This window comes from Monopterus albus, unplaced genomic scaffold (assembly GCF_001952655.1).
Source record: "Monopterus albus unplaced genomic scaffold, M_albus_1.0 scaffold78.1, whole genome shotgun sequence".
Lineage (NCBI taxonomy): Eukaryota > Metazoa > Chordata > Actinopteri > Synbranchiformes > Synbranchidae > Monopterus > Monopterus albus.
In genome coordinates, this window is record NW_018127958.1 from 410919 (window position 1) to 432942 (window position 22024).

A 22024-nucleotide genomic window follows, 5' to 3' on the forward strand; every position below is an offset into this window, starting at 1 on the left:
ATAGTACAACTACCAGTATTTGGTAACCCAACTGACAGGGACAGTTGAGTAAAGAGAAAAAAAAAAAAAAAAAAAAATGCTAAAAAGAAGTCAGCAACGATGATAAACCAGTAGAGACAAAAACCATTAGAGACATATTCATACTTGTGCTGTAAGCACACATGCACATTCATACTATCACCGTGCAAATGATGATGATTTTCTTGTTCTAGCACATATATAAATTGAGCTGAGCAGGTAGAATCCGATTTGAAATCCCTTTCAGATTCAACCAACTTAAAATCTAAAGAGAGTCCTGTCTTACAAACAGCACAGTGCTTGCTCTCCCAAGCTTTTACACTGAAACACAGGGCAAACAAAATGTGTCAAAAACTTCATTATTAAACAATAAGGATGGACTCTAGCAAAAACAACACAGGTTATGTGAAACACATAATGGACTATGCCGAGATCATCTCTTTCTCCACTTGATACAAAAATAAAACTGTGCTTCCCCAGAAACCCAGGCTGGACACTCTTGTGCCTATGAAACTGTCTAAGGCCAGATAACATTCCCCACTGACAGTTTCAGTCAGGGACTATGCTGCTCTCAACCAATTATTACTCCATAAACTTATTTTCCTTTAACTTATCATACCCTTCACTGGACGACAGTCCAGTCATTATTTGAGAGGCGATCAGGTGCATTCAAGTGACTGGCATACTTTGTGTAACACAACGGAACCAACTGCACTGTCCACCTCAGAGCGCAAAAAAATATTGTGTACAAGTTTAAGACAACAAAAAAAACCACTCAGACAGTTGAAACAATCTGTAATTGATCCAGCTACACCTATGGTTGGCATCCTCAAAAGTATTGTAGCAGTGCAGATTACACTGACCAGTGTAGAGTGTATAGGCATTTGAGGCCATGCAAATGGGCAAAGCCATGTTTAAAATGAAACAAACACTATCTTTAGCATTTCCTTATGTGCCACTGTCTACAATATTGATTTAAGGTTACTTTTTGTATAATTTCTAACTGGTAACACTGGTCTTTTGGAATCCGATCAAAGGGAATCAAATCTATATAGAACAGTGGACAACATACCACAGTGTATGAAAGATAATGCTGGCCAATGAATGGGCTTTTTTTTTTTTTTTACTCAGTATTTATTGTTCATATACCCCCAAATGATTGAAAATGAGTGATTCTGTGTTGCTGATTGATGGTGGGTTCCAATCGCATCACATAACGTTTGTTTGCTTTTGGCAGACCAGGCTTAGCCGTAGCCCGCTGTCAGGTTCAATCATTCCCTGCTTTTATCTCTTGCCCCTTTTATTGCCAGCAGGGGGCTTCTTGAGCTGGAGAAGGGGCACTCCAGCGCCGAAGCCAGTGGCAGCTGGATTAGACACACCAAAGGTCAGGCCAGCTGAGGGGTTGATGCCAGGGTTACTGAAGTTGAAGCCTGGAGTGCTGCTGCTACCAAAACCTAGAAAAGCAAAATAGGGCACACAGAAGGTCAGTAAGGTTAGAGAAAACTAAATTATGGAGCAAATAAAGAAAAAGGTACACACGTGATATACACATTTTGGCATGTGCTAAATTTTGAACAGGCTTTGTCCACCTTGTGTAAAAAGCCCATATACTAAATTGAGTTGTGGCCAAACTGCGAGCACACTTGCACAAAAGGCCACCAAGACAACAAAAAGAATGATTCTGCTGACCAAGCCTACCTACAGCAGAGAGCAACCCAAAGAAACATATACAATACTAGCATATAGTTTTGAAGCTCAGCATAGTTCAACAATATGGATATACAGGAAGGGGGGGAGAGGGTAGGAAAGTATTTATGTACCTGCACTCAGACTGCCTCCTGTGGGCTTACTGGTGGAGGAGAAGGCAAAAGATGACCCTCCAGCCCCAACCCCTCCAAATCCTGGCCCACCACCAAAACCTGTGGGAATAAGGCAAAACGAAAGTCAGTTTGCCCCACAACAGCAACAAATACAAGGCGCAGTGTCTCAGAAGAAGTGTCTCAGACAGGCATTAGCAAACATATATGCAAAACAAATGCCACAACCTAATCATTGGAGCATTACACACAGCTTAATGCCTGACTGGAGACTACAGAACAAACAGGACTCCGTGAACTGTGTGGCAAAGCAAAGGCCACAGGGAGAAAAATAACATGAGAAAGATTTTACCAGGCGCACCGACTACAAGAGATAACACTGATTTGGTGTGCGTTCAGACCACCTGTTCCCACACTGTGAAGTGGATTTGCTAGTTGACATGCAAAGAGGTGTTTTAACAACATGTACTGTACAACATTATTTTAGGATGAGAAACTGGTGAAGTGTTCTGACCGATTTTCTCCTCACTAATAAAGCATCAAACTTGTCACACAAAGACGAACAGGGTGACCTTTGGCAAGAGTTTGCTCGCTTTTCTCGTGGTATGAACGCACTTCACGTCTTGCACATGGAAGAAGAAATAAATTGCCAAGCTTTGCCTGCACCATTCTCTCAGGCACATGCACTCAGCAAGAACCTCACACACACACACACACACTTCAGACCTCAAACAAAAAGGCTGCTTCAATTAAAAAGGAAAAGGCACTGGGAAATGGTAGAGTGTGGAAGGGTGGGGGCAAATACCTCCAAGGGTAGTAGAGCCCAAGCTAGTGCCAACAGCCGAGGCAAAGGGATTTCCAAACCCTGCCCCCAAGGGTGCCTGGGTCCCTAATGCAGAGAGAAAGCATATGCTTGACTCTTCTGAATGTGGTGTGTGAAATGTTTTCCCATCTCCTTGGACAGAAAAAGCTGGTATGAAGAACATTTACCATGACAAGGACATGTTATATACGTTGTGACTTGCATTACTGTCACATAAGACTTTTTTTTTTTTTTTAATTAGATAGTAACAAAAAACACTGCTGCAAAGTTCCCACTCTTAACAACTCTCACATGGTGTTTTAGAAATACAATAAATACTATAGTATACCTTGAAAAATTAGGCAATGAACCATGCTGCCATGCATGAGTATACTTTATATAGTGTCCAGCATTCAAGCTAATCAGCAGAATAAGGTGTAGTAGAAATGCTGCTAGTTCTTTCACTCAGAAACTTGTCTTTTTTCCTTTCAATTTTTGCTAAAAATTTGCAAGGCTTCCAATTAGTCTTCATTGTTAAAACAACTTCTGTCAAAAAGAAACAAGGACAAATGATTGCTCGTTTAAAAATCAATTTATTGTCAATTTAATATGCAATTCCACTTACATAAAACACAGACAGTTTAGAACAGAACTGATTGTTAATTGCTAACCGCTACTGCATTTGACAAGTTTCCAAACTAAAGATTTGAGAGTGAATGAACTAGCATACACACACACAAAAAAAGCATCACACAATTACTGAATACAGCTTAAAAGGCACACCATATTATATATTAAATATACTGTATTAACAGGCATTGGTTATATAAGTTTCAACACACTCATCTACAAGTAAAAGCAGTCGAGAGTTAGATAAGAAATGTGAACTTGCATCTATGGCTGTCTCAGTGTAAACTAGTCAAAAACAAAGAAACGATGATATGTTAACAGTTTGCCTGTGGAAGTCATTGAGGTCAAGTGTCAGATCTTTGCGGTTTGTGTTTGAGCACTATTCACCAGTGTATTCTTACATATAATTCCAACCAGATTCTTGGAGATTTTCCTCCACCTTGGATGAATGTACACCCAGCCTACAAACACTTTTTCTGTCGGATCAACTCTGGCTTAGGTGAGGTCAGTGGTTAACATATTGCAAGAGATCTGTCTAGTTTACAGATAATGTGTAGCTCGCCAGACATTACAAAGATCCCCCACGCCCCAAAATCACAACCTGCGACAGTAGTACCTCCTGGAAACCACCAACAGAAAAACAAAAACACTACAGAAAGGGGGAATGATGTAAGTGTATGATAAAGAAAAAGAAATGATTGAGAGAAGAACATTCAAAACAGTCCTTAACAGTCAGCTGCTCAAAAAACCAGACTGATTTTCAACTATTGTCCATTTTGGTGAACTGCTGCGCTGAGGCTCAACATCATATAGAAATAGAAAGATGCTATATACACAATGTTATTGAGATTCAGAATGACTCCGGTTGAACTGAACACTATAGGTAAATTAGGGTACTGTGTAGGTACTGTGCCAAACATCTAAAAGGGAAAAATATTATATATAATCACATTTTAAATTTCTCCACTTGTTTAAAAAAGGTAAATGGGATCACTCCTGCTGTTGTAATAGTGTTCAAGAAAATATAGCAGTCAGCATCTCCACATATAACTGGCAGACACTGAAGACGCCCAACGTACAGGGACACGGTAGCTAGATATCCACCATCACCTTCAAGGTCCAAACAGCTTTGAATTTCAATAGTCATTATTGCGCCAAGTACGGCTGTAGAGATCTGGAAGACAACTCTGTTTGAGTATAAACTAAACTACACAAAGATCTATTCTGGAAAACACTGGACTCCAGCTAACAGGTGTCCAGTCGCTCCAAAGCTGTATCTCAATCCTACAAAAAGGTTTAGAGTTGCTTAAATTAACAGAGGACTAGAGTGTCCATAGCAGCCACCCATCAGTTAGCACTCAGCAGTTTCTTTAAGAAAGAATCAATTAAGTAGGGTTCACCAAGCACCACTGTAACTAGCAGCAATATACAGATCAATGCTGGAGAATGAACTAACTTCTGTCCACACTGAGTGCCAAACATACTGCGCTCTCATGAGTATCTACGTCAAAGAGCGTTATCTTCTCACCGTGAAACAATGGGAAATAACTCCCCATGCAACGAAGAGATGTGGACATACAGTCTGACCACACTCACCTGTTTCTTTTGGCACCAATGTATCTTACTGGTACTGAAGGACCAGTGTGAGCAGCAAAAAAAAAAAAAAACATTCTTCTCTGCTGAACTACAAAAGACACTGATGTCAACAAGGAAGATTTGACACAATCAAGAAATGTATCTCAACCTAAGGTCCATATAAAGTACCACTGCCTTGGAAAATATACCTGAAATTACAACTTGTGAACAGCACGTTCAACTCTACATGTTCACTGAACTGAACATGAAATGATCCAGCCCTGTTACGCTAACAGTAGCCCTTGGGTGAAATAGCTTAGACCCAGTAACAGCGCTATGGCCTCATGCAGCCAAACCAACAAAATGCATTATAGTATTGAACTGTGAGATAATGCAGACATTTTTTGTTACTGTTGACTTCTCATATGTAAATTAACCTTCAATGTCGTCCACCAATTTCGGCTCATTGTTCGCAACACGCAGGCACACACACAAACGCACCGAGCACAGTGGCTCATTTCAGCCTGTAATAAGTGACAAAAAACTGGGCTGTATCAAAGTTATCAGCCTCATTTCCCCTTCAAGATCAAGTAAATACAGTAATGGAAAAAAGTCCTAGTTCAAACTGACAGTTCAGGTAATTAATTTGTTTTCAGTCCTGAGTATTTTTGGCACTTTTCACTTTGTTAACTGAGGCACAAATCTGAATAAGCTTTTAACCTACACCACCACACCACACTGACAACTATATGGGTCATAGGAGAATCTGCCTGAAGCAAGAGCCAGCCAGATTCATGGTTAGTGTTACATTTACTGTGATACTGACCATCCTCCACTATGCCGTTCCAATTATGGACAAAGTTACACACAAAAACAAAAAATAAAATAGAAATAAATAGGCAAATAAATACTAAAGAAACTAAGACATCTGCTTGTGATTAAGCTTTGTTTATAAAATGACTGAGTACTAAATACTATAACCACTGTTTGGCAGTAGGGATGGGAGCTTTACTAAATTTTACCATTATTAACATTAAAAACAGCTGTCATGTAACCTAGTAGCTCTGAGGTTAACAGATTTACAGAGTTATGAGTAATAAGTGCTGATTTAAAACTGAAATGCAGCCTGATAAGACAGCTGGCATAGCCATAGACACTGGATTTCAATAAACAAACAACAAGAAATCAATTTGGCTTTATATTAAATAAAAAAACCAGAAAGTAACAACAAAAAAAATCTTTAACAAGACAACTAATGAGCTTTACACTCTCATTAGAGAAGCAGATCTTCTCTACTGTGACAACAGGGTTCATTTGTGAAGTTACTTTTCAACAAACTGTGGTTAAGCAATAGATTGATAAAATACTCCCATCCCTGCTCAGGATACTTAAATGAGCAAGATACTTATGGTAGAATAGCTTGTAATAAACCCACTAAGCCATCAAAGGTAGGTGAGCATTCAAATACGTTTACACTGGGAAAAAAAGCCATATTCAGTGCCTGGTGAACAGATCTGATTTGGTAACAGTCTGAGCAAATGTGACGATCTTTGCAAAAAGGTAGCTGCAGAAACTGGCGAATGACCAGTGAAATGTAGGTTTCTGTAATTTGCCCTGGAAGCATTTTCAAATCGTGCTGCCTTTCCAACTGCATCCAATTTAAAATACTGCTTTCAAAGTTTTGAGTTTACAAGAATAAAATAAAAAAGAAGTTGAAACATGCTAACAATATAGAAAGCTTAGCTTGTTCACTGTAAGGACACTACTCTTCAAGGTATTTGAAATGTTTAATAAAAGTTCATTTGTGTGCCACTGAGTTGTGAAGTGACACAGATCTCTGACAAAGCAGTGTGTGTAATCATATTGCTCCTTTTGTAAGATAGTTTTGTTTCCAATCTGGTGGAAAATGGAAAGGTTCCAGCAGACTAGAATTATTTGCTCAGATGTATTTATTTCTTGTTTACCTGTTACTTGACAGTGTTCATTTATGTGATTTCCTGTTGGTTTTGTGTAGATTGACAGTCAGAGATGTGTGCGTGGCTTGAAGAGTCTGTGTGCAGATTCTTGTTGAGGATAATATGTTAATTATTTTGTGTGCTGTGATTATTGTAAAATCATTACTATTATGTATTTACATTTGCTTAAAAGAATTTCTTCTCCTATGACGATCCCACTGAAAAAAAGATGAGGAATCTCAGTTTATTCTCTGGTAACCTAACGTACAATCTCTATAATATAGAACTGGCTTTATAATACATGCTGACATAAGCCATAGGTTTATCTATTTAGAGAATACAGTTTCTTTAAAATGTGGGTGTTGGCCTAAAATGGGCCTACAACTTGTAAGACCCTTTAGAAGAGATGCTGCATATGTCAGTTAACAAAAACGACAATTTAGAGCTGATGCCACTGAGCACCTTATCAACTAGAGGTTCCCTACATGGACAGGCCACCTGAAATGAACAGAGTGGGAGCTACATTTTAATAATTTATTACATGATGCACTAAATCTTATCTAAAGCCATAAAAGAATGTTTGCTAAACAGTTTAAATCACACAGCAAATGTCTAATGTTTCTAAACCAATTATATCTTCATTGAGTACTCATTTCAAGCCTCCAGTAAAAAAAAAAAAAAAAATCCCAACCCAGATGAGATTTTAAAGCTCGAATTAGATCTGAGTGAACTAAAGCAAGAAAGCTGGACTTTCTCTCCCATTACCACATTTCTTCAATAATGTTAGCTCCACCTCATATACCTGCACTAACATCTTTTAAAGAGGGCGCACAGAAACAGAAATTAGGTGAAGGAATTTGTTATATCCCTAGTACTACTGAAAGTGTCTGTGTGGCATTCTCAAGCGTACAGACTTGGTGCCAACTCTGCAAGATTCTGGGGTTCATTTCATAAGAGCCATCTAGAAAATGTCCTCACTCAGGTGTTGTAAGGTGCATTAGATACATGTGTCACTCTTAAACAGTCAGAGACAAGATGGTAAGGCAGCATGAAGGTTTCCTGTCCAAGTTTAGGAACAGATTTCATTCATCTCTCCCTCTTTTTGAACTTCCATTCTTTCACTGGAGAAAGTACAGACTAATTTGGCACCAGCTAAGGCTTTTTGTTTTGAATTTTTTTTAAATCATCCTCTATCCCCGTTTGACTTTTCTGCTCTCAATGTCTTCATTTTTAAAGCACACTTTAAAACATCCTGACCTCTAAACATTTTTTACTTTTTTCCTCCTCTCCCTCCTTTGCTCTCTTAAACAAGGTGAAAAGGAGGAGAACGTTCTAGTACTTGTAGGCAGTCAGACCTGGAGTTGGCTGTTGCTGCTGGGTCAGCGTGGCTGCCATGGCAACCGCGGCAGCGTTGGGCACACTGGAAAACGGGGCAGGCCCAGTTGTGGCACGGGTTGAACTCCACTTCCTGTTAGATGCCCGTTTGGACTCAAAAACATCTGTGGCATCTTCCAGGAAGGCTCGACGATAGGAAAGGTACTGGTGCTTCAAGATCTACAATTCAAAAGGGGGAAAAAAAAGGAATGCAAATAACATGTAGCCCAGATTTGTAAAAAAAAGAGAACAAGCTTGTGTTGAATCTTGACAACTTGGAGAATATACATTTTTAGAATTAACAGTAAGGTATCATTACATTTTATTCAGTTTAAAGCTGATGAATATGGCTGAGAAATGCCTCGCCCTAGAGATTATTTAGCAAATTTTCACACAATGCCAAGTTGTCAGACAAAGCTGAAGGTACAGTACTGACCTTGACGTTTTCATGGACTGACTGGAGCTGGGCAGCCTGTGCAACAAATGTCTGGTACAACTTCTGCATGGCCATGGTCAGATCTGGGAACAAAACAACAAAAGATACACATCATCGATTAAGGCTGATTTAAAATCTGAAGATGGAAGGAGACGCTTACTTTCCAGAGTTGTCAGACAAATGTCCTCTTACCATGAGGAGTGATGTGAGAGCTACTGCTCTGCGTTGTTAAGTGGTTCTCCAGCTCTTCTATCTGTTGCCGGTACTGCTGCAACTGCACCTCAAACTGCTCCACCAAGCTGTGGAAATAACTAACCACAGAACAAGTGCACATGTTTTCATCTTTGTTGAATATATGATGTGATAACATCTAACACACAGAAGAACTAAAGAATAGCTTGCAATGAATTAACCAAAGTTAAAGTTTAAATCTGGGTCCAACATAAAAAGGCTCATCTATCCAAAGTGATCTGACTACACTACTGCACAACAGCTGTTGATTTGTTTTGGGATTACTATCTGGTAGCATACATACTCTGATGGAGCAGTGTTCTCATGTTGAAGTCCAGGCGGTGTCTTTTGTGTACGTAGTGCTATGTCAGCATTTTTCAGCTCCTTAAAAAGAGAGGAAATAGGAATGTCAAATTTCTCTAAAAAGCCTCTCTCTACATTGTCAGGGCTCATTTTAGGAGATCATTTCCCACATTCCAGCTCATGAGGTGTGAGCAGCAGATGAGGTTAACAACCTAGATATTAAGTTCCTGTCATTTCAAGTCTAAGTTGAAAGAACTACATTTGTCTATGGCTATATCTTTGGGAAAATACAACATATCGATCTTGGTTTAGACCTGGAACGTTTTCAGTGAGTCCGATCTATACTGTGACTGGAACTAAGCAACAATATGTACACAAAAAGACCCCCACATTAATTGAGACCTATTGTCATGCAAATATGTGATGTGATGTACGTTGTGTTTTTTTTTTTTTTTTGCCAACCATTATATGACAATGGATCTACAACTAAAAAAAATTGTCAATCAGAACTAAGAACTAATTTGACATCTATGATTATGTGTGGAGCCACACTGGTTTTACCTGCGCTGTCTCCAGCTTTAGCTTGTCAATAGCCAGAGCCTGGCGCTGCAGACCACTGGCACTGACAGACAGAAGCTGTTTGAGGCTCTTGATGTCATCCTGGACCTTAGAAATAGCCTTAGATGACATCCTGCTTATATTCTCTTGGACCAGTTTCTGCTCTTTCACAAATTTTCTATAAATGAACAAAGAATTAGACAACACAAATCATTTTTAGCAATGCGTTCAGTTCGCTAATAATAAGTATTTGTATTTTAATCAAGTGTGAATGATGAATTTTACATGGCAATTTGATTTAATTTGGAGTAAATTGCCACAATCACCTAATAAATAATTATGATCCTCCTAGCTATGTTTACAACACACAACCCAAATTAGCCACATCTCTTTTGAAGCATTTGCACTGCTGATAAACCAGGATTATGACCCAACAGACATTAAATTCCTGTCACAATAAAATACACATACAAAACACTTACTGGAAATTCTCGACATCCTGACAAATGACTGGGGGTAGGTTCTCATCTTTTAAAGCTTTACTGTCCCTGAAGTAGAAGAAGAGTGTTATTAATCATTACAACATGAACAGTTCTGGAAAGCTGTTCAAATATTTCCACTACTAAAGAACAACATTTGTGTCTGTCATCAAGACATACTGCGCATTGGCTCCAGATGATGTGTCACTCTTATTCTCAGCAGAAGTGCTAAAGTCAACTCCACCAAGGCCAATACTGGGGGCAGGGGCTGCTGACACCGCTGTGGAAGAAGCTAACACAGAACCCAGCGTTAACCCACCTCCTCCAAGAGCGGTCTGGCCCAAACCTGCAACACCAAGTAAACATGTATCTTTAGTCCTCAGTGAAAACTGTTGAGTCAAATTTAATGCACTTGTATCAATTTCAAACAGGAATGTAAATCATTGTAGCCTCTTTGTACAACAGAAGTCACAGCACTATGAAAAGGTCACAACCACTTTTCTTACCCACTTTCCCCAAGAATACAAATATTTTAATCAATTGCTTCCTCTATAACAACGACGACGATTTTGTATTGCCCTTGCAAACATTTATTGTCTTTAAAACAGAACATACAATAATATTTTGCAGTTTTGTTGAGCTCCCAGCACTGTGACTGTGTGGAGATAAGGTCAGACTAGAGAAGAGACACCCACCTATTGAAGGGCCTGTTGAGGCTGCTGTGGTGGTCGTTGTGGCACCAAGCCCAAGGGTAAAACCTGTGGCTGCAGGCTGCTGTGGAGCTGTGGATGTCAGGATCGAACCAAATGATAGCCCTGCCCCAGAAGGGGCTGACATGGGTGTGGTAGTAGTGGTGGTGGTGGTGGTGAGGGAGAAGGGTGTTGCTGAGGCAGTGGGCTTGTTGAAAGCCAAACTAAAGCCTGTGGAAGAAGCTGTAGTAGCCGAAGCACCTGAGAGAAATGTATAAATAAAACAGTTATAACCTTTTAAATAATCTTTCCAAGACCTTACTTAACATAAACACACCTAATGTTTGCTCAAGGTGGATTTGTTGGGTTTTTCTATACAACAACAATAACAGTAATAACAACAACAATAATAATTTCCAGACCTTAATATGTCAAGTGCCCTGAGATGACTTTTTTGTGATTTGATGCTATACAAATAAAACTGAATTGAATTAAATTTATTGCAAGGCCTGTAATGGGTGCAGCAGCACGTGAAAGGCAACAAAATCATAGCAGACAAAGTGTATGGCTGCAGCTGGCCATTATGTTAACTACACAGTACTTAATTTCACTGCTTGCCAGCGAGTTTGCATAGAAACTGTGTGCTATTATTACTTGAGGCAGGTGTGTTGAAAGAGAATCCTCCAGTAGGTTTCTGACTAAACAGACTGCCTCCTAGGCCAAGAGATGGGGTGCTGTTGGCGGTGGAGACTGAGGTGGCAGCCGGTGTAGCCAGAGCAGACCCAAAAGAGAAGCCACCAGTACTAGCCCCTGGTGCACTAATGGGAAAAGAAAAACAGTAAATCCAGTCACATGATCACATTCTTCCATGATACCAGATTGAACTAGAGAAATAAAGAAGGAAAAATAATCTGGTATTGGCACAGTAAGGCAAATTGTGTTGTCTACTGTAAATTCTTAATTCTCAATTTAAAAAAAGACTGCAATTTAGTCAATCCAATACAATTTCAGAATCAGAATCAGCTTTATTGGCCACAAGGAATTTGACCCTGGTACAGCAGCTCTCAATGTGCATGTACATATCCCCATGCAAGGCAACAGCAAGGGGCAAGAAAACAGTAAACCAACATAAGGCTGTGTAGTACAACAAAATAAACAGTATAAACAATGCAAATAGACAATGCTTTATTAATTCATTAATAAAGCACGTTTACAAACAAATGTTGGGCAAACAGATTTACAGAAATACAAGAGAAACAGAGATTTACCACCAAATAAAAACACAGGCATAATTAAAAGTACATAACTTTAAGAGGGCATTCAGGTAAAAACCTGACACATCATACTTTTTACATATAACGTTCCCCCAACAACATCAACATGAAATCGTGATACCATTATTTTACAGTTAAACAACGGACAAGTGCTTTGCACGTAACGTTAAAAGGTTTGCGGTAGTAACAACCTTTTTCTTTAGTTTGCTAGTCCCGGCAACACCCCCCATGCCCACCCAACATATTGGCATCTGTCGTAATAGTAACGTTTATGTGCCTCTCACCACAACGTACGGACACTCAGCCGAAAAATCGCATTACCTAACGTCAGGTTAACCGTGGGTATGTTCACTTTGGCTAAGTCGGCTAACGTTATTTGAAACGTGCTTACCTGGTTACGGCTCCAAATGCGAATCCTCCACCCGTGTTGGTGGAACCAAGAGTTCCTGATCCAAAGTTAAATCCAGACATTTTATCTTAAGAGACAAACATTAAACACCAGCTGACTTTCTGGAATTCTAATGTCATTCATGGAGACACTCAGTGAGCAACAAAGCGCAAAGGCGCTAGTTAAAATTAGCTTTGATAGATCCCGCGCAAGGACCAAATCCTCGGTTTTCTCTTTATACTAAACATACTTCAAGAAAAATGTCGACTTTTCCAAATAAGTCCGGAACTTTTCCACTACAACCCGTAATATTCGATCGTTTAAAAAATAAAAGCAACAACCACTTCAGGAAGAACTCAAACACGCTGCTACTCCACCTTTCATGGTATTTTTCTGAATACTGTTGAATTCTGGGTATTGGTCTTCTTCTTCTTCTTTTTTTACTACTACTACTACCACCACTTCTTCTTCTTCTTCCTCTGTTGTTTAATGGCGGTTGGCAAACATCTTTAGGTGCATTACCGCCACCTTCTAGACTGGAGTGTGGATCAGAACGGTCCCTACCTACTACTATAACAAAAAAACCCCACTCAATTCACATTATATTGTTTTGCCTAGCCCTGTACTCTCCAAAACCCTAAGAAGGGATCTGTACCTTATGTCTCCTGAAGTGTTTGCAATACCTTTCTTTTTCCCAACACCTCCGGTGAACTAAAGTTCATCCCACCGCTTAAAACAATTTTTTTGAAGAAGCCCCTTCTGCTTCTTCTTCCGATGCTTATAGGCGGTTTGCAAGCAAACGTAAATTGCCTTACCACCACCTGCCGGGCTGGAGTGTTGAACGACCATGGAGCCTTCTTCTCCTTCTTCTTCTTCTTCAGTTGGGGTTGTCAAAAACACACAAAACATTGCATTACTGCCACTACTAGAATGGAGCGTGGATCTAGATTTCCGATATATACAGCTAATTTATTTTATTTCATTTTCCGGGTCGAGGCGGGGTATTTTTGGACGCTTCCAATAAATATCGTTCATCATGACAAAGCACTGCATAGTGAATTCCGGCGTTTCCTCCAAAATATAAATCTGAGACTGGACAAGATATGATAGCTTAGACCAATGGGACATACTACGGAAGCGCATTGCATTCACAAAAGAGAAAAAAAAAATCGAATAGCTTAAGTACAGCATGATCATGAAAGCCGGATCTTAATAAGGAGAAAGGTTGCAGGAATTGGAACGCTTCAGCATTTGCGTGAGAATCATCAGATTTTAAAAACTTTGTCAGCATCACAGTAATGAAGTAGTTGTCCGTTGGCTATATAGTAAAAATTAATTTTTAGCCTAAAAAATTATCTAAATAATGGGCCCCAAGTTGCAGCCCACAGTGCAACTCATACCAATAGCGTATTTACATAATAATTATTAAATAGCAAGTCATAATTGCGAGTTAATGCCCCCGGTTTCCAATTTTTTGGGTGAATATAATTCCCATTTCCTCGTCCTATCTAAAAACCTTCTTAAACTTGACTTTTATTTTGAAAACACCATATAGCTAGTAGTATTCACGTGATTGCCAAGGGCTTTACGCAGATGTAGGGGTAAAATAAGCATACATCGTATGCCTTCGATAAATAAGTAAGAACAGTTTGTTGTGTGTCAGTTTTAGGCATCATATCATCAATGATACATTTATCTCCGGAAGACGTCGTTTGAAGCTTTACAGTCGCTGACAGCTGTTCCGATACAGAAAAATGGAGCATATCCGAACGCCAAAGGTAGCTAACATTTCTTGCTAATTGCAAATGGACTGGATACATTCAATTGTTCGGCCTTGTCCTTGGAGGTTTTGCAGTACTACGTTTGCCAGATATCAACATTTAAATGTTTACTAATGTTTATATTGTGTGGATCAACATAGTGCAATGACGGCTAGCAGGTGGCGTTAGCAACTTGGGGCGTCAGACGTGACGAGCATCGATGAGTTGTTTGCGTTTGCCGTGCAGCTGATAGTTGAGTTTCCTCTTTGTAATTTTATTACTTGCACACCCTGTTATTGATCAAGGTAACGTTACGCTCTCAAGCCATTCGATGCATCCAGTGATCAAACATAAGAAGGAGAAACCAAGCTACTGTACAGTGTAGCCTAAGTCTCACTGTTTTATCATCAGATGTCCCAAATCAACCAGTGACTGGAATTTGCCAACCATTGGAATGAAGTTGACTGGCCAAGTCAGTCACCTGATCATCCACTTACTGAAGACCAGGCTGAAGGCAAAAAGACCCATCTTGACTTGAAGATTGATATTATAGTGCTACTGGAGTTTATTCACTGTTCATGCAATGGGGATGCGCATACTTTCAGATTAAAGCGGAAATGGCAGCGCTGTAACTACATTGTCATACTGAAGGACTGTACTGTTTATGTTTTATGGGTTTCCTTTAACATTTACCTCTCAAACATCTTCTACATAGGCCTCTGTAGCCCACAAGCTGGTAACATGTTTTAGGCTTTATCTTTCCTAGTATGTGTATTTATGATGGATTGTAACCTATTTTTAAGATTTAAGGATGCTTATAAATTAGGTAACCTAATTGCCACTAGAATGAGGATACACTGGGATCAGGCTGATGTGATTGATAGCATACAGGGTGTGGTCCTGCTTCCAACATTCCCCTGCTTGTTTGCTTGAATAAAGCAGCACAGGAGGTGATTATTGCTATGAAGAAATGGCAAATCTGTGCTTTTACTTTAATGAAATAATAATAAAAAGGTCAAGCTGTATCAGAAATTAGGTGATGCGGCTTTAATAAGATTCAAACTATACAATTTTGGCTATGTGGTGGGTCAGAGCTATGTATAAAGTACTTGGAAGCATAAGCTTATTTGATTAGATTGGGTCTAATGAGATCTCTTTTTCCTTCTGTCACTAACGCATTCACGCATACCCCTGACTTCCTGTGTGTGCTAAGAACGATGCCTTTTGCAGAGCTTAACAGTTTCATCATATCTGAGAGCGGCAGGAAAAAGAAAATAAAGAAAAGGAAGTCTAAGTCAGCATAAGAACCTCTACTGTGATGAATCACACATTTAGACAGATAGTAGCAGCAGTAGATAGACCAAATGCAGCAATTCAGTCTTTTGACTACAGAGCGAAGGCCACACTAGTAAGACCAGTATACTTTTTTCAGTAAGGAGAACTGTTATTCTAAAGGATTTCAGTGCTTAAAAGGGATTTGAGAGGTATGCAGCACCATAGGCTCCACATGTATTTGAAGCCCATCTGTTTGTACTGTTGGGACTGATCTTGTTAAGACTTGTAGTTTAAAACAAAAAAAAAAGCTGATGGACCACAGTCTTTTTTTGCATGAGAGGTAAATGCAGCTTGAGGAAATGTAGTGTTTACTGTATGTATGTTTATGTGCATGGAAGTATTAGGACTACATAACAAGACTACACCCATCTGTCTTACACAATACACTGAATAAATGGTAAAAATGAAAAATATGTAAGCATTGTGTTTGAATTGAGGTGGTAATGTTTGGTTAAATAAAGGGCCACTACCATTGTTAGATTTCCATCCATCCATTATCTGTACCATTTATCCTGAAGAGGGGGGTCGGGGGGGGCAATCCCAGCTGACACTGGGCGAGAGGTGGGGTACACCCTGAACACATCGCCAGTCTATCGCAGGGCTGACACATGGACAAACATCCACATAAACTTACATTCACTCCTACGGACAATTTAGAGTCACCATGCACAGTCCACACAGAAAAGCACTGGGTTGTCTGAGGCTCAAACCTGGAAACTTCTTGTTGTGAGGCAACAGCGCTAACCACTGCTCTGCCATGCCACCCTTGTTAGAGCTTGCTTTCCTTGTTCAGAAATCATTTGTGACGATTCCTTATAATGGAAGTAGCAGCTATACGTGTGGTGGCTGTGGCTCACAAGGTAGGGCAGTTGTCTCCTGACCAGCAAGTTGGTTGTTCAACTCCCGGTATCCCCACATGCCTAAGTGTCCCTGAGCAAGACACTGAACCCCGAATTGCTCCCGGTGGCTTGACTAGTGCCGTTGTGTGGCAGCCTGTCATCATCGGTGTGAATGTTGTGTGTGAATGGGTGAATGGTGTATCATCTCCTGTAAAACGCTTTGGCCAGTGCAACACACTGTGGAAAAATGCGCTATATAAATACAGTCCATTTACCATATGTGAATGCCAGGTGGTCAGGATTAGGTGGTGTGGCTCTGGTTCCAGGTGTCATTCCTTTTACCAATATCTTAATAGTTTAACCTTACCACAGACAACTAACTGTTGCTTAATGTTGAAATTTTTGCCATTTGTGTGTTTGCAGGTGGAGCAGGTGCGGCTGTTGGATCGCTTCAGCAACAAAATCACAAATGGCACACTGTACCTCACAGCTACACATCTCATCTTTGTGGAGAGTAGCGCTAACAATTCGACCTCTGCCGGACAGGAGGTCTGGGTGAGTAGCCCTGGTGGTGACTGCAATCTGCCAGTATTACATGTCATTCACAGTAGGGATGCACCGATAATACCAGTATTGGGTATTGAGTCCTCTAGAAATTGTACTCATTCTCGTAAAAGCTGTCCAATACTATGCATTACATTAACCTCCCGCTGGCTGAGCCATTTGTTAGGAGATGGAGAAGAAATTTCCGTGGTCCATGGATATTTTGCACAATATGGTGTATAGTAAGCTACAAACATTCAGTCAGCTACACGTTATATTCAATAGGAATAGTGGCGGTACTGCATTTATCACAAAGATTTCAAGTTTGCACAGCCTCCTGTTATATTTAATTTAATCACAATCATAATCACAAAAGTTTTTTGTAGTAGAAACACTGCATTCTTATTAATAATAAACAGCATTTATATAGCACTTTACAACTCAGAAGGGCCCAAAGTGCTGCACAGTATAGACATATCTATCGACTAAAACAAAAAAAACAATACTAAACAGTCAACTTGTAAGTACTTGTACTGGTACTCGGTATTGGCGAGTACTCAAATGTATGTAATTGTACTTGGTCTGAAATAAGTGGTATCAGTGACTCCCTAATTCATAGCCCTTTTTTTAATGTTCACATTTTTCGCATAAGATTTGGATGTAACCTCAATGAATACATGATTTATCAAAACGAGTGAAGAGAGTTTGGATGCAGAATGGGAGGACTTCCACAGCGTAGACACTTTCCCCTGTGACTCTGACTCCACATGCCCCAGATGGTTCACTGTGAAGCACACTAATTATTGTGAATACCCATTTGACAACACAGACATGTTTTCATTTACTTTTGTAAGTCTGCAATATCGTATTTATGCACTCCCAGTTTGAAATTCAGTTAATGCCTAGTGATGGCGTTACCTGTCTGCAGCAACACAAAGCAGGAGGACGTCTGTAACACAGTGGGAATGTGTATGTGTGTGTGTGTAGGTAGCATTTAGGACAAAAGGAGAGAATTTGTAGGCTTTTGTGTAATAAGAGGAAGTAGGGTTCAGGTTTGAAAGCCCCATTATACAGTAGGAATTGGAGAAGTGGGGAAGAAAGAACCTTAAACAGGGGATGTAGATTACTGTTGTAATGGGCTAGGACAGTCATACAAGACAGGATATTACTGGGAATTTGTCCTTATGAAATGATGTGTGCGAGCTTTGGCCTCATGTAGTTCAAATGTGATTTGTCATTATAATTTTATACATATCATACAGCCCAATTAACTGGCATCAGCAGAATCCCGTTGACACTGAACACTGGGTTGAACATCATATTTCGCTATCTCTGTCTACGTAGTGGCACTGTACCTCTCTGATCTTTTTATATGATGTAGTGAAAATAGTACTGCAGACAACCACAGAGGCTGGTCTGCATTGTAGAAATGCTGGCATGGTATAAAATGCTTTGTGTAGCAGATCCCAGGCTATGACTTGCTCCCCACTGTCCTTCCTGCTTTATTTGCTGAGAAAGGGGAACATTTTATTTTACTCTGTGGCTGTTTATCCACCAGGTTGTAGCTGGTGGACCACAGCCTTCTTTCTGTATGAAAAAGGGACTTGACTAATTGTTTCACTTTTAGTATGAACTATATGTGTGGAGGAGTTAGGGACCCCTGCTTTTTATAATAATAGGCTACATTTTAAAATAACTGGTAAAATGAGAAATTCTGCGTTATTGGCTTAATCTGCTGTGGCATGGTTTTCCTGCTTTTGTCCACTGATTTTTTTTTTTTAATCTTTTTTGGTATTTGGTTCTTTTAGGAAGTGGTAGTATGCATGCATGTATCTATGTGTCAGCATTTGTGGAGGCAATTTAGAATCAGTCTGTAGGTCAGAGTGAGGGAGTTTGACAGAGTTGCTGTACCTTAATAAAATATTAAACTGCAGTTGAGTTAATATCTGTCTCAGCTGCTGGTGAGATTAACACAATGTGTGTATGTGTTTGTGTGGATGTTTCACTAGTCATTACCAGTGGTAAATGTTCATCTTTATGATCCTCTATGGTAGGAAATCCTGTGGAACTGATACGGTGCTGAGTACACTCATTACCTCTGCCTGGCTTGGTTTTTGGTGCTGATCCACATCATCATTTGTATCCAGGAATTTTTAAAAAATATTCTTCACCACTGTGTGTGTGTGTTGCAAAGGCTGTTGACTGTATGTCAAAAACACCCCCTTGTGGTGAAATTCACGGCTTCGATGCTGAGAGATAACAGTGAAGTCAAGTGGAGCTAATAAGTGTAGCAGGAGGCATGTGGGAAAACAGAATAAAAGTGGACTTGAATTCAGTCAAATGCTGTAATTGTTAAAAATTTGATTTAAAAAAAAAGTAATTCAGTCAAATAAATCAACAGTACAAGACCTGATTTAAAACCTGACATCAACTGGAACTAAATCAACTCTCTCTTTCTTTTTGTCCTGTTCCCCCCCTCACTTCTCTGCAGATTTTGCATCACCATATAGCCTCCATGGAAAAGCTCTCCCTGACCACCTCAGGCTGTCCTCTGGTCATCCAGTGTCGTAACTTTAGAGTGGTTCATTTTGTGGTACAGAGAGAAAGGGACTGCCATGACATCTACAGCTCACTGCTGCATCTTTTGCGGCCTGGTGTGTCTGTCTGTGTCTAAATCAGTATTCTTGTCTGTTCTTAGCAATCTATCTGCGTTCTGTTATTAGCCTTTTCATCCACTGGTTACACACATAGTGTTTTCATATTTCTGTTTTATTAAGGCATGTCTCTCTGGTTCTCTTCTTCTCTGTCCAGTATCCTATGAGGAGCTCTATGCATTCTCATACAACCCCAAACAGAACGACCAGCAGAGAGAGGAAGGATGGCAACTCATTGACCTGGGGGCAGAGTTTGAGAGGATGGGTGTCCCCTGTGACCAATGGCAACTCACTGACGTCAACAGAGACTATAAGGTAGACAGTCAGCTGTATCTTGTAAGGGAATTCCTCATGAGGAGGATCTCTTCCTCTTCTGCTACTCAGTTACATTTGATGCTTAAATGCATAGCAACAGCATCATAGTAGGTCTTGTTGAAGTTCACAACCAAGGTGTGATCAGTTGTAGTAGATCATACTTATAATCAATAATATATGTTTTTCATAGCCTTAAATGCTATATAGTCAGAACACAGTGAATGAAATCCACAGATTATATTTACAGACAATATGTATTAACAGAAATATATATTGTCCATGCCTAGGATATAACAAAAGGAAAATGTGGTATAAAAAATGAATTATTCTCCCCACGATAGTAAGCAAGCACAGTAAAAACTAGATTTACTGACAGTTGTTGAATGTTTGTACCTTGTCTGTCTGCCATAAACTCCACCTACTATTAAAACGAAGTTCCCAAGAGTAAGCACTATGTTGATTGTGCATGATTACTAGTTTTGGTGTATACCAGCATGTTGTATAGTTGTGTTTTGACATTTTAGAGTGCTTTGTATAAACATTGTCTTGGCTTGACTCCTTACCTGACTCCAGGAGAGCCCTGCACAGGAATTCCTTTATGCCTAGTCTGTTTATGCTTAAATGGCAAATAAAAATCTTGACTTGACTTGCCAGCTCAAACATGAGGCACGGCATCTCTTTGTGTTCAGACAGTGACTGAGGGTGTGGTACGATTTAGGAACTTAATTACATCATTACATTAGAGAAACCAGTTGGGCATTACCATAAATTAGTGAGACTAATACGAATAGGTCAAGAATAAGGTTCTAGAGCTTCACTGACAGCTCCCATGTTCACTATTAGCTAAAACTCTAGTATGATAGACAAGCAGGGCTCTAATCCAAAATGAGAGTTTTGTCTTTTAAAGAAATTGACATCTACTTTAAAGAAGGGATTGCTTGCAGGAGAGTGCACAATATTGTGAGCATTAACGCTGGTTTTGTCCTGTGTTTAGATACAGAATAGCCTTTATCGTAGTATTCATTGTGTTGAACTGTCGACTTATGAATTTGTTGCACCATGTGTATGGCTCAGAGCATGTCATACTGAAGATCACGAAGCAGGAGGTGTCTGCCATGTATTCTGTGTCTGTGTGTGAATATATACCATATGTGATGCATATATGTTTTGTATTTGGTTTTCCAGGTGTGTGAGACATATCCACGGGACCTGTATGTTCCCATCACAGCCAGTAAGCCTATTATTGTGGGGAGCTCCAAGTTCAGAAGCAAAGGACGCTTTCCTGTTCTCACATATTTCTACCAAGAGAAAAAGGTACTTTCTAAACTGTAATAACATACACACAGTATGAGTACTAACTGTTTTACAGAGCTGTAAAAAGTCTAGTGGGGCTTCCGGTCGATGGTGGTATGGAGCAGACGTGACGCATGAGAGTTCCTGTGTGCTTCACTCTTCTCTCATTCATTTATAGCCATACCTTGCAGACGGAGTAGCTACCTTTGCACTTTTTTTTTTCCCCAACCTTTGCTTACTTTATAATGACCTCGCACTGTGGTAAATCGGGGAAAAAAGACGACCAAACCGCCGGCTTATCCATGGAGACTATGTCTGAGCTACTTGAACAGCACAGATCGGCGCTAGCTACTGACTTTAAAACTTCTTTCAACCAGCTGGAAAGTAAATTCGACCAGGTCTGCTCCACTGTCGACGAACATGGCCAACGTCTCTCATCCCTTGAGCTCGCCTCGGAAGATCTGAGTCAGCGTGTCGCAGAGCTGGAAAACATTTGCTCTGGCCTACGAGAGAGCAACTCCAAGCTAACGGCTAAAGTCGTGGACCTAGAGGGCCGCAGCAGGAGACAAAATATTCGCATTTTGGGTTTGGCGGAATCTACTGAAGGTGGGAGACCTACAGAGTTTTTCTCAAGCCTGTTGTGGGAAGTTTTTGGGAAAGAGAGGCTTCCATCCCCACCCGAGATTGATAGGGCCCATTGTTCGCTAACAGCCAAGCCGGCCCCTTGACAAATACCACGTCCCGTCATTATCCGGC

At 40.0% G+C, this 22024-nt stretch overlaps 2 protein-coding genes across 4 annotated transcripts in view; one reads left to right on the top strand and one right to left on the bottom strand.

Annotated features, from left to right (window-relative positions):
- Positions 1-83: 83 nt before the first annotated feature.
- On the bottom strand, positions 84-12972 carry nup58 (nucleoporin 58). Of its 2 annotated transcripts, XM_020606450.1 has the most exons (14): positions 12907-12972; positions 12533-12617; positions 11522-11685; positions 10874-11128; positions 10359-10524; positions 10182-10247; positions 9703-9877; positions 9143-9222; positions 8800-8918; positions 8608-8690; positions 8153-8351; positions 2641-2724; positions 1839-1937; positions 84-1472 (listed from the first exon to the last, which is right to left on the bottom strand). In XM_020606450.1, exons 1-14 carry the CDS (start codon positions 12911-12913, stop codon positions 1303-1305), a joined length of 1752 nt encoding a protein of 583 aa, XP_020462106.1. In that variant the 5' UTR covers positions 12914-12972; the 3' UTR covers positions 84-1302. The 2 variants fall into 2 exon arrangements, with proteins under 2 accessions (XP_020462106.1, XP_020462108.1); XM_020606452.1 differs by lacking the exon at positions 2641-2724.
- Positions 12973-13716: 744 nt separating this feature from the next.
- The window catches only part of mtmr6 (myotubularin related protein 6), a 20165-nt gene continuing 11857 nt past the window's right edge, over positions 13717-22024 (top strand). The window contains exons 1-5 of one of the 2 annotated variants that reach the window (XM_020606449.1): positions 13717-13784; positions 16887-17018; positions 19498-19660; positions 19818-19975; positions 21161-21289. In XM_020606449.1, coding sequence (XP_020462105.1) covers positions 19522-19660; positions 19818-19975; positions 21161-21289 — 426 coding nt within the window. In that variant the 5' untranslated portion in view covers positions 13717-13784; positions 16887-17018; positions 19498-19521. Of the gene's footprint in view, positions 13785-14064; positions 14308-16886; positions 17019-19497; positions 19661-19817; positions 19976-21160; positions 21290-22024 lie in introns of those variants that run through there. The other variant, XM_020606448.1, reaches the window with a different exon arrangement.